Here is a 14379-nt window from a genome sequence, read left to right as displayed (position 1 = left end):
TAACCTCGTAGATATCGTCGATTCGTAGGGCTGTAGCAAATTTGGCAAGGCTGTAGTAGTATGGCGGCTTATCGTTTGGTGGTTCTGCGCCCGCGATATGGTCGGTGAAAAAAAAAAATTTCTGAACTTATCAGTGTTGGATCAGTGACAAAATGAGCTCGGAGGAACAGAAGACCATGCCAGAGGAGCAGAAGCAGGAGGTTGAGCAGCCAACCGAACAGCAGAAGCAGGAGGTTGAGCAGCCAGCCGAGGAGCAGAGCGTGGCGATTCTCAAGCAGGTGGAGTTTTACTTCTCCGACCAGAACCTGCCGCACGACAAGTTCCTGTACAAGGCGACCCAGGAGCGAGACGGGTGGGTCCCAATCTCGACAATTGCCCAGTTTGCGCGGATGCGAAAGTTCCGACCGATCTCTGCCATTGTCGATGCGCTGCGGCAGTCCAAGGAGCTGCTCGAGGTGTCTGAGGACGGTGAGTGCGTCAAGCGACGACTGCCGTTGGTCGAGCCAAAGAAGGAGGAGCGAATCAACGCATTCAACCGATCTGTGTACGCCAAGGGCTTCCCAGACGAGACCGACTCGCTTCAGGAGGAGATTGAAAAGTTCTTTGAGACTTGGGGTGAGGTCAAGCAGGTGCGAATGCGGCGGACGGAGGACAAGAAGTTCAAGAACTCGGTGTTTGTCGAGTTTGCTGAGCTCGAGGATGCCAACTCGTTCCTGGCTGCTGATCCCAAGCCCAAGTACGGCGAGACGGAGCTGCTGACCATGTCGAAGAAGGCTTACGTTGACATGAAGGCCGAGGAGCACGGCTTCACCATTACCGCCAAGGGCAAGCGACCTTCCAAGCGGTTCAATGCATTTGACAAGCAGTCCCACGACAAGAAGCCGTTTAACAAGCGACGGGGCAACTTCAACAACAACAACGGCAAGCGACGACGGTTCGACAGGAACGAAGAGAAGGCTGAGAAGGCTGACAAGTCCGAGGAGAAGCCGGCTGAGAAGGTCGCCGAGAAGCCAGCTGAGAAGTCCGAGGAGAAGCCAGCTGTCGCCGCTGACACTGCTTAATAACAGAATTGCATGATGTATAATATTAATTTTGGTGGTTTCATGACTTTTTGTTGGCCAATGTGAATAGATATTCTAATGATGGGATTCCAATTGACGTGTATTTAACAGAACAACCTTTTGATTTGTATATTAACTTGGCAAGCGCCAGCGGTATGCTCAATAGAAGCCAAGGCAACGGTCAATGATCAACAGAGGCAATGGCAACCGACATGTCCTCCTCGGTCTCAAGCTTCCAAAACTCATCAAGCCCGTCAACGAACTTATTGGTCGAGGCCTCAATACTGCTCTCGTGAATGGCAGCAAAACAAAGTCGCACATATTTCCATGCCTCTTCCGCCGCGATTTTGTCCGTAGCAGCAAACGTCGCGCCCAAAGAAATAAGCACCTTGTGCGGATCGCTGAGAAGGAACTTGAAGAGCGCCTTGGCAAGGTCCTGGTGGGCAATCTTACCATACAATGGATGCTCCTCAAAGCGGATTCTCACCCACAGAAACATACCAGCCGCCGGGACGTCAAAATCGTACAATGGCAACTCTGTCCTGATGATACACCAATCGTCACCACCAGTACTTCTCGGGTCCTTTTGGCGCTTTTTCAGCACTGAACACATAATGTCTCGTCGGCGCTCGTACTCACGACATAGCTTCTCACACCATGCCATGAACCCGTTAATGCCCCACCCTTCGTTTCGATGAGGATCAGTGCCGCCCATGACCAATTGAGCCACCATCGACTGCACAAAGCCACATGGCTGCTGAGTAGCCACCTCAGTGACCCTCAAAATGCGCTCGATGAGTTTGGGCTGGCCCGTAACCCACCCAAGACGACACCCGGGCGCAATGACCTTGGAAAACGTGTCGAGCCGGATTACTCGCCCGTCACGGTCCATAGGCAGGAAGCACCGCGCAAGGCGGTCAGCAAACTTCCTATTGCTACCACTAGACAGGTCGTACTGCAAGAACCAGTACGGCTCGTCCTCGATGATGAGAATGTCAAACACGCTGCAGAGCTCATAGATCTCCTTTCGCCGCTCATACGCCTCCACCGAACCAGTCGGGTTCTGGCCAATTGTCACGGTGTACATTAGATGCGGTCGTCGGCCCTTGAAGCTGTTCCAGCCCTCGAGAACCTGCCGTAGACCGTTGGTGCCGTTTACAACCATGCCGTACTTGTCGCTCTTGACCGGCACAATGCGCAGCCCACGGGGCACAAAAGTCTGCAGAGCAGCAGGATACGTGTGTTCCTCGACAATTATACTCTCCCGCTGCACAATGAGGCTTTTTCCGGCGATCCATTGGTTGCTGAACGTCTCGACTACCTTTGTGAGGCCGTCGGTGTTGCCGCACGTCATGATACTGTCTGGACCATCCCGGTACGGCTTCTCCGGGAGGATAACAGTGTCTACGAGAGTCTTAACCCATTGCCTCAAGGCGGGATACCCTTCTCCGAGTCCATATTGGAGCGCCGAGTCAATGTCCACTCGGTACTCCATGGATTCTTCAGAGCGCCTTGGCACTACCACGCTCTCTTCTTTCCCATCGTCTCCAGGCTCTTCAGATACCCTTGCGGTGAGCTCACGATAAGGGAAGTATCCTGAGTATGGGAGTCCAGATACGAAGTTGACTGCCCCGGGGATAGACAAGTACTGGTAATACTCCTTAATGTAACTAGGCTTTCGCTGCTTCGCAACGTCGCCCAGATGGTGGGACAGATCCATCGGCCCGTTCAACATTACTGCGATATCCTATGATGACCACACTTCTTTTAAGGATTAATGGGGAGTTTAAAGGTGGAAGGAATCCTTTTACCGCAAGCTATTCCAATAGGAACGGTGCCTTTTACGATTGTCTTATCTTATGCGGGGAACGTATCAAATGTCTGGGCAATAATTCAGTGTAATTTACCTTTATCAGTATATAATAAAAGATTTATTGTAGTTATATTGGCGATAATACTTCAACATGAATGGCGACAACTCGTACAAATAGTTCATGGACTCAAATATGTCACAAATTGCTGATGAAGTAACTATAATTGATATAGTCCCCGCTGTATGTTCCCCGTACATATCGACTGCCGATCATCATCTGCTCATCTGCTTAAGCCACTCAACTTTAACTAGTTAATCGTAGTTACGTAATTATAACAGACGCGTCGACGTAGTGCGCGCTCTCAATCAATTAACGCGTCTTCGGAAAAGGCAAAGCTCAAACACACCTCCAGTCGACGCGTCCTCAATGACTGGTTCCGAGCTGATAAACCACTTTGGCCCCATCCTGGAGGCGCCAGAGCTCCAGGAAAGCTGCGAGTCGCTCATGAAAGTGTTCTCACTCAGCGCCGAAGAACTGTACTGGAAATGGGAGTCGTACGTGCTCAATAGCGCCGCAGACAACAGCCTCCAGCCGTCGATAGCCAATCTCAGAGCCCTCCAGGGCTACATTCAGCGCGAGCTGGAAAAAGAGAACCAAAAGAGCAAGAAGAGCAGCGGCGCCGTGTCGCAGCCTTCTTCCGCCACTAAAGGATCCGGCACCAGATCGGCCGCGGCCAATAACCTGCTTGATTCCATGCTCAACACGCCCCTCTCACGTAAGCGAAAAGTCGTAGGCACTCCCGTAATGACGACCCCAGTCAGAGATAAGTCTAGCGTCTCTCCAGTGCGATTTCAGACGCCAGTAGGGAAGCCACAATTCACTCCCTCCACTGACAAGATCACGAACGGCATGTCCACTCCATTCAAGCAGAGGAAAGACGCGGGAAAAGTTTTGGAATCGCTAAACAGCAATGTCGTCAATCCGGATCAGGCTGACCTCGAAAAGGAAGATATAGTCAAGTTCACGCTGAACTCGAACGTGAAGAAGTACGCGTTCCGGACAATGTACATGAAGCTGTCCGAGGCCGCCGAGTACTTTGACGAGCGAATTGAGTCGTTTATTGACTCTCTGCTGAAAAGCAGCATCGTAGAGTCCGGAGATCACATTGGAAACCCAGCGACCATTAACCAGTCTGAAGTGATTGCCGTGGGCCGCATTCTAGGGGATTCAGAGTCAGACGACCAGCGGCTTACCTCGGCGTCTGTCATGCTCGAGACTTGCCGACGAATTGGCGCAGGCATGCGAGTTAGACTCAACCTCAACCAACTCGAATCATATAGCCTCTTCCCAGGTCAAGTTGTCGCAGTGCAGGGTACGAATCCCGACGGCAAGTCATTTGTCGTCAGCAAGATCATCGAGCTGCAGGATTTGCCTATGCCTGCTACTGATCGGTTGGAAGTCGAGTCTATCATTGAGAGACAAAAGGGCGCTCCCGCATCGGTTGCAGTCGCGGCTGGTCCGTACACTACTAACGACAATCTAATGTTTGAGCCTCTCGACGACTTGATATCCCACATTATAGAAAAGCAGCCGCACGTGGCTATCCTCATGGGTCCCTTCTTGGACGCATCCCATGCTCACGTTCAGGATTGCCAGTTTGACGATATAATGGATCCGGACACTAACACCCCAGTCCAGACCCTGGACGACGTATTCAAAGCAACGGTGGTGGCGAAGCTGCAACGACTCAATGGCTCCGCTACCACAGTTATCCTGGTTCCACATCCAAAAGACGTGGTTTCGAGCCATTCCGCGTTCCCACAGCAAGCATTCGACAGGAAGAGCCCGGTGTTCAAGTCTCGTCTTGCCAAGAACTTCAAGTTCTTGTCTAACCCGTCCATGTTTTCGCTTAATGACTCTCTCTTTGCTGTTTCTTCATTGGATGTCATACGAGACATGAAGGGCACCGGTGTCGAGAAGAGATCTGCATCATCGGCCAATGGCAACGCTCTAGCCGAGTGTGCGGCATCAATGCTTTCGCAGCGGTCTCTTTATCCAGTATTCCCGTCGCCAAGCAGATCTACAGAGCCGGGACTGCCCATTGACGTTCCGTATATGGGTCTGACGGAGCTGCCTACTGCTCTTCCGGATGTTTTGATCACTCCGTCCATGCTCAAGCCTTTTGCCAGTGTCGTGCGAAATGTTGTCGTAATTAACCCGGGCATGCTCTCAAAGGGATCCAGTGGCGGCACCTACGCGCAGATGTACATCAGTCCCCCAAATCCTCCGCAAGATGATATTGTTAATAACGAGGTCTGGGGCAGAGCTAGAGTGGATATAATTAAATTGTAATCTTTCATCTTTAAATATGTCCAGGCAATCAGTTCATAATAGTTCCAGCTATAACAATTGTGGCCAGAACAGTTGTAGCAAAATAGAACCGTGTACATAGCCTACTTGTGGGGTTCTATATTACTCGTTCTTCTTCTCCTTGAGGGTTTTTGGTCGAACGAGAGCTCGGTCGATCTCCTCCTTCAATTTGTCATCGCTCTCATTATCAATCCACGATTGCTCACTAGGATCCGTAGGCGGAACGGTCTCTGCTCGCTTCTTGTACACCTGGAACGTCTCAGAGAAGTACTGTTTCCGGGCTTGGTAACGCTGCTGCTTATCTTCAATGGACTCGTGGGTCTCGACCAGGCTGTAAACGACGCCCACAGCGGCTCGCAACACAAAGTACACGTGCTCAGAGAACAAGACCGCCAAAAGGATAAACCACGGCGTGTTGTTGGCCACGAAGACGGAGGAAGAGACCTTTTCAGCAGCAATAGTAGTACTAGTGTACGAAGGACCGAACATTGCAATCAAACTCGCACCAGTGATGCTTCCAAGCCAGGACAGCAGTCCAAGGTGGTCGATCCACGCGCCCACGCCATCAGTTCGCTCGGGGATAGGGCGCTGCATGTCGATACAAATCTTGGCAATGTCGCCTCGCAGCTGGACAAAGTTGTTGATTGCTGCGGCCACGGGTCCCAAGGACCAGACGGGGCCAAACAGAATAGAATAGCCAAATTGGACAACAAGCTGTCGATAGTCATCCTGGACATTGTAAACTGGCAAATCCGCCTGCATTCTGGCCTCGTCCAAGAACTTTGCATCAACTGGGTCGTCGTCGTAAATGATATCGCCAGTCTGCATCGTCTTGACCCGGGAAATGGCCTTGTGCGAGATGTATGGCACGATGTTCTCCATGACAAAGTTGATGACGCTGGCGGTAACGAGGAAGTAGATAACCTGCTGGTGCAATCGCTGAGAATTGAGCTGGAAGTTCTCAGCTGAGGTGATACTGAAGTACGACCCAGGCACGTACCGGTCAACTAGAGACTGCATAAAATCAAAGTGATGCACAAGCTGATGGCCAAACGGCAAGTACACGTACGAAGTCAGGAACAGAGCCATGTATGACGCGAGGAAGGTGAACACAAACATCTTGTGGGTCTCGGTGACCTCGTACTCGCTGTTTGTCTCGTGGTTCTCCCACTTGTTGGTCTTCTGCACAAAGATAGAGTAAATGAAGAGCAGCACTGGCGTACCGGCGACAACCAGTCCAGTCGGGACAAGACTCAGGATGCTTTTGAGCGGGCCCTCGTAGACCTGCACGAGGAAGATCTCAATTACAAACACCAAAGCCAGGAAGAGGCTGAGAACGGACGCCGTCCCCAGAGCAATCGGCACAAACGCCAATTGCTTGCCGAGACGCCGCCATTTGCTCGAGTAAGGACGCACCGAACCTGTCACAGCGTCCGTAATCTTAACGTCCCCATGGAAACTGACTCTGCGCGTTTCAATAAGCGGATATCCCTTGTTGACCCATCGCAGAGCGAGCTGATCCTGCCGCCGCTTCCATGCCTCAATGAAACAGAGCCCCCATAGGCCATTGAGCACGAAGAAGGTAATTGAGTACGCACCAAGCAGATAGTGGGTTGTGACGCCAATAACTGCCGGGATAACCGACCAGAAGAAGTAGAAATGACAGAACGCGTAGTACATGGCGACTTTATCGCCAAAATGGGACCGGATCACCTCAATGTCGGCGTCTGTGATGAAGATGGTCGTCGACAGCCGTTTGAGAAGCTGCTTGTTCATTTCGTAGTTGTGCAGCGGGTAGATCGACTCAACGAAGCTCCATTCGCCGTGTCCCGGTGTGATCCCGGCGGCCCCAAGCTCGACAGGACCCGTCAGAGCCTCGTAGACAAGCCGGATACGCTGAGCCGGACTCAAATTAGTGATTTCGAGGTTCTCGTCGGGCTCAATGTCTTCTCCTGGGTTGCGAGCCCGCACGCCATTGAGGTACTCCCTCTGAGCCGTGAAGTACGCCTGGGACTTGAGCGTCGTATCGGACGCCCGGATGAGGACTAGCATCCGGCCCAGTCCGCCCTGGTGCACCTGGAGGTGCAATTTCTGCTGTTTAATCTTGGATCGGAGCTTTTCGACGTTGGCCCGGTCCTCGTCAGTTTCACTGAGCTTGACCATCATGGCCAGTTCAGGGCGCGATAGTTCATGGAGGCCCAGGGGTGTCTCTTCTTTTTCCTGCGAAATTTTGGGGCTCTCGGCCCGCTTGGTGGGCTTTGGTCGAGCCTCCGGTTCAGCCATGGTTGTTCGATTGGATTGTTGGTAGAAGATCGCGCTACGCGGTCAAGCAAGGGAGGTTATTACCTGTACTACACTCCGCCCTTAATTTATGCGCACGCCTCAATATGCAATGAGGCGGTGATCCAGCAATTGAAATTTACGGCACCACAATTGGGGCTATATCGACTATTTTTTAGACTTTGAATTATTTGCGACTTCAGCGAGGTCAAAGACGTTCAAAGAGCGCTGCCTATTTTCGCTGATTTCGTTGTTGTCGGGGAAGGGGGGAGAGTTACAGATTAAAGGGGGGGAGAGTTTGGGCGTGACCGCCCGTTAATACTGGTCATATATCATGGCATCTCTGCGATACGGCCGTATGAAGCAGGATTCCCTACCTAGTAGTTTATATACGGACAATTGAGTTATATTCGCTATTCTGGAAGATACAATTGAATATCTGGGGCCTGAATTGACCTTTGGCGTCCCTGCTTATCTGACACTTCGGGGGGTCTTTCTCTGCGACGGGCGTGCATAGTGAGGCTGTGTTACGGATTAATTAATAACATTTTAATAATTCACCATACTATAAACGCGCGCGCGCACCCACTTATATAGCTGCAGTCATGGAGTTCAATATGGCTCGATTCAGCTAAATTTGTTAAATAATACATTGAATTGAGATATATATATGATATCAAGTAGGTTGGATTGTGGAAATCCTCGAGTATTGGAGAATTTAGCGTTATATACGTTATCTGTAGTAGTATGCATGCTTTCCAACTGGCCTCCGTTAAATCCCTTACCCCCACGGAGCGGGCATGCGGCGGAGGTAATGAAATCCCATAGTTCGAGATAGGCGAATAGCAAATACGTCAGCAATCCGGCAGGTAACTACGTGATACGAAATACGAAGCGATCCGTGCATTAGTTTTTATACAACGAGAGCGTCATGTCATGAGCATTACACTCAATTGGCCCCATGAATTCCTATCTACAAACCAAACCACTTGCGCCAATTGAAGGGGACTACTGTACTTTGAAAAGCGGGCATATTGAACGCCTTTTTCATTGCTACTGTAGTGGATTAGGATTGGCTGGTACGCGAGAATTTTTCACGCTGAAATAACAATCAATTAAATCAGCCTACGATGCATCCCCACGCTCCGCTCATCTTTACAGGCAACCAGTCTCCGTATATAACTCCTAAGCCGTAAACCAAGCCCTCCATCATCTCAAATAGCCCAAGAATAGGTTGAAGTCTTTTCTTCACTTGTAATACTAAGAAGACCATTACTATACCGTATAATCCGATGTATGCACTCCAGGTTAATTAACGGGGTGAGCCGCGCGGATCGCTGAAAAACACTCCCTCATCGGAGAAGGCAGATGATTCGAATCCTGAGACGAGCCATGAGTGAACGGGCAGCCGAGCTAAAGCAGAACTACCATGCTATCAAGCAGCAGGTCGAAGGGGCCGCCGGCCAGGGTGTACGGCTTGTAGTGGTCTCCAAGTACAAGCCTATCGAGGACATCAAGGTGCTCTACGACGAAGGGCACCGGCACTTTGGCGAGAACTACGTCCAGGAGCTGCTGGGCAAGATCGAGCAGCTGCCAAAGGACATCAAGTGGCATTTCATCGGGTCGCTTCAGTCGAACAAGGCGAAGCAACTGGCCCAGCAAAACAGCCTGTACGCTGTGGAGACGCTCGACTCCGAGTCCAAGGCGAACAAGCTCAACAACGCCCGGGCCGCTGAAGCCGACAAGCTCAATGTGTTCCTCCAAATCAACACCTCCGGCGAGGACCAGAAGAGCGGCCTGCGGGAGGTGGACGAGATCGTCAAGGTCGCCAGGCACGTGGTGGACAAGTGCGACAAGCTCAACCTGCAGGGGTTGATGACTATTGGCTCCGTGAAGAGCTCATTGCATTCGGAGGGGGAAAACAAGGACTTTGCCCGGCTCATTGAGATCAAGACTGCCGTTGAAAAGGAGATTGGCCGCACTCTGGAGGCCTCCATGGGCATGAGCAACGATTTCGCCCAGGCCATCAAGCAGGGATCCACTAATGTGCGAGTCGGCAGCTCCATCTTTGGTGCTAGAAAGACCAAAGAAGAGATGAAGACTTAACTAGTCCTTCCCAAAATCCGCATCTGCCACATTAATTCCTACTCAGTTTGTAGTACCACTGGCTTTCATACATTAATTGATCTTCACTACCGCTATGGTTTCCGTAGTATACTTGGCCCGTTTTCAGTACGATTAATTCGACTTCACGATGTAGTGGCATAGCTTCTATACATTAATCCATCTTCACGATGTGTCTATATGTATAAATCCTCTTTACAGAGTAGGTTGGTGTAGTAACGTCACATAGAATACATTAAAGTTCATGCCTACAATGTGTTAAATGGCACAAGTGTTAAGGCTGGTACAGGCTGGTGAGGTTCTTGACGAGAATCTGCGGCACGCGCTCATCGGTCGCACGCACCGTAACTCGGTACATGACCTTTGAACTGTTCGGCTCGAGGCGCATGAGACAGCCAAAGTTGCCGCCCTGCGATGTGTGCAAAACAGATGCCGCAACAACATTGTTTTCGTTCTTGTCAACCCCGGGAATGGCCCCGTAGTTGAGGCTCTCGACAATTGCACGGTCCGTCTCTTTGATCCCGTGGTTCTTGAATATCTTCTGCACCTCGAGGTTCTCTGCCGTGAGCTGCTTCCAGCGCTTGAAAAAGTCCTCACCAGACAGCGGCGCCGCATCCATGAACTTATCGAGTATCACCGGCAGTTTGAGCTGGAGCACCTTGAGGGTACCCGCCATGTAGGTGATCTTGACCTGAGGAGACTCGGCAAACGGCTGCTTGGCGTCTATAATGATAACCTGCTGCGTCGACTGTTTTGGAGCCAGAGTAGAATCCGGGAAGTTCTTGGTGCTAACTTGAAGCACGTCATCGCCCGCCGGGTTCACGAGTTCCACCGCCAGAGACTGCAGCGGTGCCGTAGTGGTATTTCTGAAATAGAGGATAACGCACCCAAGGTGCTTGCGGTACTCGCTGCGCAGGCCGATTTGGATAAGCGAGTCTTCGTAGAATATGCCCTCGGACCGCCGGAGCAGAGACTTGTACCCCTTCTCCCAGCCTGAGGTGAGCATTTCCTGCGAAGAGGGCTGCGACCCAGACGCTTTTCGAGGCGGTGGGGGTGGTGGGGCCCCAGCCAAAGCGGTTGCTGATGCCAGGGAGGAAGAGGAGGAGCTGTTATTCACATAATTGCTCTCGCTAAGCGCAGGAGACGAGCCATTGTGTTGTAGTTGCGGCTGTTGCTGTTGCTGTTGTTCTTCCCTCTTAAGGCTCTCGTTAAGGCGCTTAGCGGGACCCGAGACGTCCAAATTGAGTACTGCTCGGTCATTTTGAGCGTCTTTATTACCCAAAGCCCACACGCGCTTGTCTTCGGAATGGGCGTGCTTCGAATGGAGCCTGGTTAGAAGCGCCGAAGTCCTCTCTGGGAACGGGGGCATTTCGTCCCATACTGTAGGGAGGAGCGCTGAGTTCGAGCTGTTGGCAATACGCAGGTATTCGCAGGCTCTCTGCTGGATCTCTGACTCGATGGAGGTCGAGTAGAATTCAAACACCTGCAGTAGCTGAGGCCTGATCTCGGCAAACAGGTTAACGAACTTGATATAGGTCGTCAGCAGTAGCCCTTTTGTAAACGTAGAGCAGGTCGTGAACTTATCGTGGAGGGCTAGGAACTGTTCTACTGGAGAGCAGTCTGGCTCATCGGCGATGAGATGACCGTACTCGCCGAGAATATACCCGCCCACCTTGACCATGTTCTCGTGGCAGTTGGGGTAGCGCAGGTAGTTCATGACGGTTCGGGCGGCGTAGGGCTGGAGGGACTCATTGTTGACTACGATCTGGACAACCCGCTGCCATACTTCATCGCTAACGTGGTTGCCCGCGACGGCCAGCAGCCTCAGCGAGATGTCGACGTACCACTTGAACTCGGTGGCGAACTTTTCGACCAGAATGGCAATCCTAATGACCATCTCCTCGCGGATGGCGAAATCTGCGGCCTGAAGGTACTTGATAAGCTCCTGGACAATGGTCTTGACGTTGGTGCTGTCGCATAGACAATAAAGCAGGTCAATGGCCTTGCGGCGGATGGAAATGTCCCGATCTTTTAGAGACTTCATGACGGTAACTAGGTACTTCTTGACGGGTGCCTGGTCGTACCGGGCTGCCAGATGTGCCATTGCATTGAGCGTCAGATATCGCACGTTCGTCTCGGGAGACTGCAGGAACTGGCCCAGCGCCTCTACGATGCGTTCCAGCAGCTGTGGGTTGACGTCTACGTGGATGGCGATGTTGATAACTTCGAACAGAACAGCGTTCTGCGCGTTGTTCTGCTGGATGTTCTTGACCGGCACTGCGTTCTGCTCAATGACCTTGACGATAACCTTGTTGAGCAGGTCGCGGATCATCTCGTCGCTGGGCGGCGGGTAGTACTGCAGCAGCTTGAACAGCTTGATGAAAAGCCATGGACAGGGCACCTGGTAGTACACATAGTCCGGCGAGTACGACTGCTGGAACACTAGGCCGTAGAGGCGTCTGACCACGACGTTGTAGGACATTTTGAGCCGCTCCGGGTCGTCTTGGGCGAGTGCGACTACGAGCGAAGACACAGACGTGGCCACCCCCAAATCCGGATCGTCCAGAAGCGCGACGATTCGATCGGGCCATGCAGCGTCGATGATTTCGGGGTTCTTGCGGTAGAGCCGCAGGATAGTCAGGGCAGCCTTTTTGCGCACGAATGGCGGCGAGGTTGGCGAAATGAACAGCTTGAACACATCGTCCGCCAACGCATAGCTCATTGTCTTGTTCCCGACAGTGGCTATGCAGTTGAGCGCCAGACAGGTGTCCAGGTCGTTGAGCGACCCGAGGTCTTTCCTCATGCTGTTGATGACCATATCGAGCAGCGACGAGTTCTCGTTGAGCATTAGGCTCACCGCTAGATAGCCAATCTGTTTTTCCGAGTATTTGGACGACGAGATCAGGCTCACCGACTCCTGGTGGCCAAAGTCTATCTCATACCCGAGAATATACATGTATATCAGCTTGCACACGTATTTCTTCTTGTTATACCCGGACAGGTTCGAGTCGCGGAACTTTTGGCGGATATTCGCCAGCTCCATGTTGACCCGCTTGACTTCAGCCTCCCGTGCCCGGGCATTTCGCAGGTCGGCAATGAACTGCACCAGACCTTTCATCGGCGCTGACATTTTCGAATCCTTCTCCCTTGTAACACTCGTAGATGGTTTGGTTCGATAATTTTTAAATAATCGATAACTCCCTTCAGCTCTTTTCAGTTTCCTCGATTTACTTTTGCTTCTATTTGGGTCTCTACTGAACTAGAGCCTCTCCATTTCCCTCAACTTCACGTCGCACTGCTCTGCAAACGACACCCCCGTCTAGAGACTCCAACGGCTTCCCGGGGCCCCCCTTTTCTCTCCCCTGGTTCACGTGACACATCACGTGATACTTGTAATCTTTTCGCCCGCTTACGAAGCACGCTTGCCGTAGATTGTCAAGGTAATGCAATTAGTATAATCAATGAATATCCAAAAAAGATGGATTCAAATGTTTGCAGTTTGAAGATGCGCAAAGTAATAATTAATTGCATGACAACCATCAGCGTCGAGCCCAACTGAATCACCGGCTAAAACGATCCGAGTGCATCTTTTAAACTCACCACAATGAGAGAAAAGTTCTACAAAACTAACCATTGGTTCACGGTGAAAATAAGATTACCTGATAATTAGTGAGCCATGGCCCTCGAATGATACTCTACTACTAGTGTATTAATGGGGGGACCAGTCCCCCCAACCCCCCCCCCCCCCCCCCCTGAGGTTCCGCTCCGCGGAGGGTAGCTGCGGGACTGCATAGAAAGAACCGCGTATATGTGTTACGCTGTTACTGGAATTTTATAACGCTGTAACTAGGACTTTGCAACGATGTGTAATCGTTTTGTGACGCTGTTAGCAGCACGTTGGGAGTCTCGTGACAAATATCTGCTACAGCAGTTCCTCCGCGAAGCGGAGCTACGGGGGTTTGGCGGCAGAGCCCCCAGTTACGGGAGCTCGAGGGCTGGCCCTCGAATCGCACTCAGACTAACAGAGACCGTTCACAAATGCAATTACAGTAGAATCAACGCGCAAGAGATGGACAAGTTACAGTATGCTGTTGATACCCCGAGAGTGTAATATTGCAAGATTTCCCGATCAATTGCCTAACTCCGAACAGTGGAGTGAATCACGGCTAAACCGATCCGAGTCCTTTTCCGAGTACATCACCTTGTGGACGACTTAAACCCGTCGCAATTGAGAGAAACTTCTACAAACTAATCATTGGTGGAGCCAAGGGTATCTGGGGCGCTGCCCCCAGACCCCGTAGTTGGGGGGGCCAGTCCCCCAAACCCCCCTCCCTTGAGCCCCCTCCGTTAAAGGTCGTCCACAGATATTACATATGTACGATGTATGTAATGTGTGTGGCTAGCCGCACTTCCGAGACGCAACAACCTGGGCCTGCATAATACGACAGATGCACAAAGTCATCACCCTTCAAAACCAACACTGAAAATGAAAATAAATGTTAAATAACTAGAAACCACGTATCCAAATAAGTGTAGTAAGTAATGGCCAGGAGAAACAGTAGGTGAACAATACGTGTGATAATCATGATTTGTAAGGGGTGTTTGCGCTTGGCGGGCCCTTCTTCCCACGCAGTAGGAAAAATGGGTTATATCCGACTGTTCCGAACAGTCGGGAGCACATGAGGGATCGAAAAGGAGATATTTTAACCCAAAGAGTGCCCATTATTACT

The 14379-nt window shown here is 51.3% G+C and overlaps 6 protein-coding genes across 6 annotated transcripts; 3 read left to right on the top strand and 3 right to left on the bottom strand.

Annotated features, from left to right (window-relative positions):
• Window positions 1-152: 152 nt before the first annotated feature.
• On the top strand, window positions 153-1061 carry LHP1 (la protein homolog; the record flags this gene model as incomplete). The annotated part of the gene is made up of 1 exon (XM_076683219.1): window positions 153-1061. The coding sequence occupies one exon, from the start codon at window positions 153-155 to the stop codon at window positions 1059-1061; it is 909 nt and encodes a 302-aa protein (XP_076542463.1).
• Window positions 1062-1242: 181 nt separating this feature from the next.
• ARO9 (aromatic amino acid aminotransferase 2) lies at window positions 1243-2796 on the bottom strand (the record flags this gene model as incomplete). Its single annotated transcript, XM_076683218.1, has 1 exon — window positions 1243-2796. The coding sequence occupies one exon, from the start codon at window positions 2794-2796 to the stop codon at window positions 1243-1245; it is 1554 nt and encodes a 517-aa protein (XP_076542462.1).
• Window positions 2797-3301: 505 nt separating this feature from the next.
• On the top strand, window positions 3302-5227 carry POL12 (DNA-directed DNA polymerase alpha subunit POL12; the record flags this gene model as incomplete). The annotated part of the gene is made up of 1 exon (XM_076683217.1): window positions 3302-5227. One exon carries the CDS (start codon window positions 3302-3304, stop codon window positions 5225-5227), a length of 1926 nt encoding a protein of 641 aa, XP_076542461.1.
• A 120-nt stretch (window positions 5228-5347) lies between these two features.
• Window positions 5348-7528, bottom strand: IST2 (Ist2p; the record flags this gene model as incomplete). Its single annotated transcript, XM_076683216.1, has 1 exon — window positions 5348-7528. One exon carries the CDS (start codon window positions 7526-7528, stop codon window positions 5348-5350), a length of 2181 nt encoding a protein of 726 aa, XP_076542460.1.
• A 1365-nt stretch (window positions 7529-8893) lies between these two features.
• TRVA0_007S01090 (pyridoxal phosphate homeostasis protein) lies at window positions 8894-9631 on the top strand (the record flags this gene model as incomplete). Its single annotated transcript, XM_076683215.1, has 1 exon — window positions 8894-9631. One exon carries the CDS (start codon window positions 8894-8896, stop codon window positions 9629-9631), a length of 738 nt encoding a protein of 245 aa, XP_076542459.1.
• A 292-nt stretch (window positions 9632-9923) lies between these two features.
• Window positions 9924-12779, bottom strand: APL3 (Apl3p; the record flags this gene model as incomplete). Its single annotated transcript, XM_076683214.1, has 1 exon — window positions 9924-12779. One exon carries the CDS (start codon window positions 12777-12779, stop codon window positions 9924-9926), a length of 2856 nt encoding a protein of 951 aa, XP_076542458.1.
• Between the last annotated feature and the right edge of the window lie 1600 nt (window positions 12780-14379).

This window comes from Trichomonascus vanleenenianus (genome assembly GCF_965637985.1).
Source record: "Trichomonascus vanleenenianus strain CLIB 3782 genome assembly, contig: TRVA0_007S, whole genome shotgun sequence".
Taxonomy (NCBI): domain Eukaryota; kingdom Fungi; phylum Ascomycota; class Dipodascomycetes; order Dipodascales; family Trichomonascaceae; genus Blastobotrys; species Blastobotrys vanleenenianus.
The sequence above is the reverse complement of the archived record's forward strand: the minus strand, read 5'-3'. Positions and strand labels throughout refer to the sequence as shown.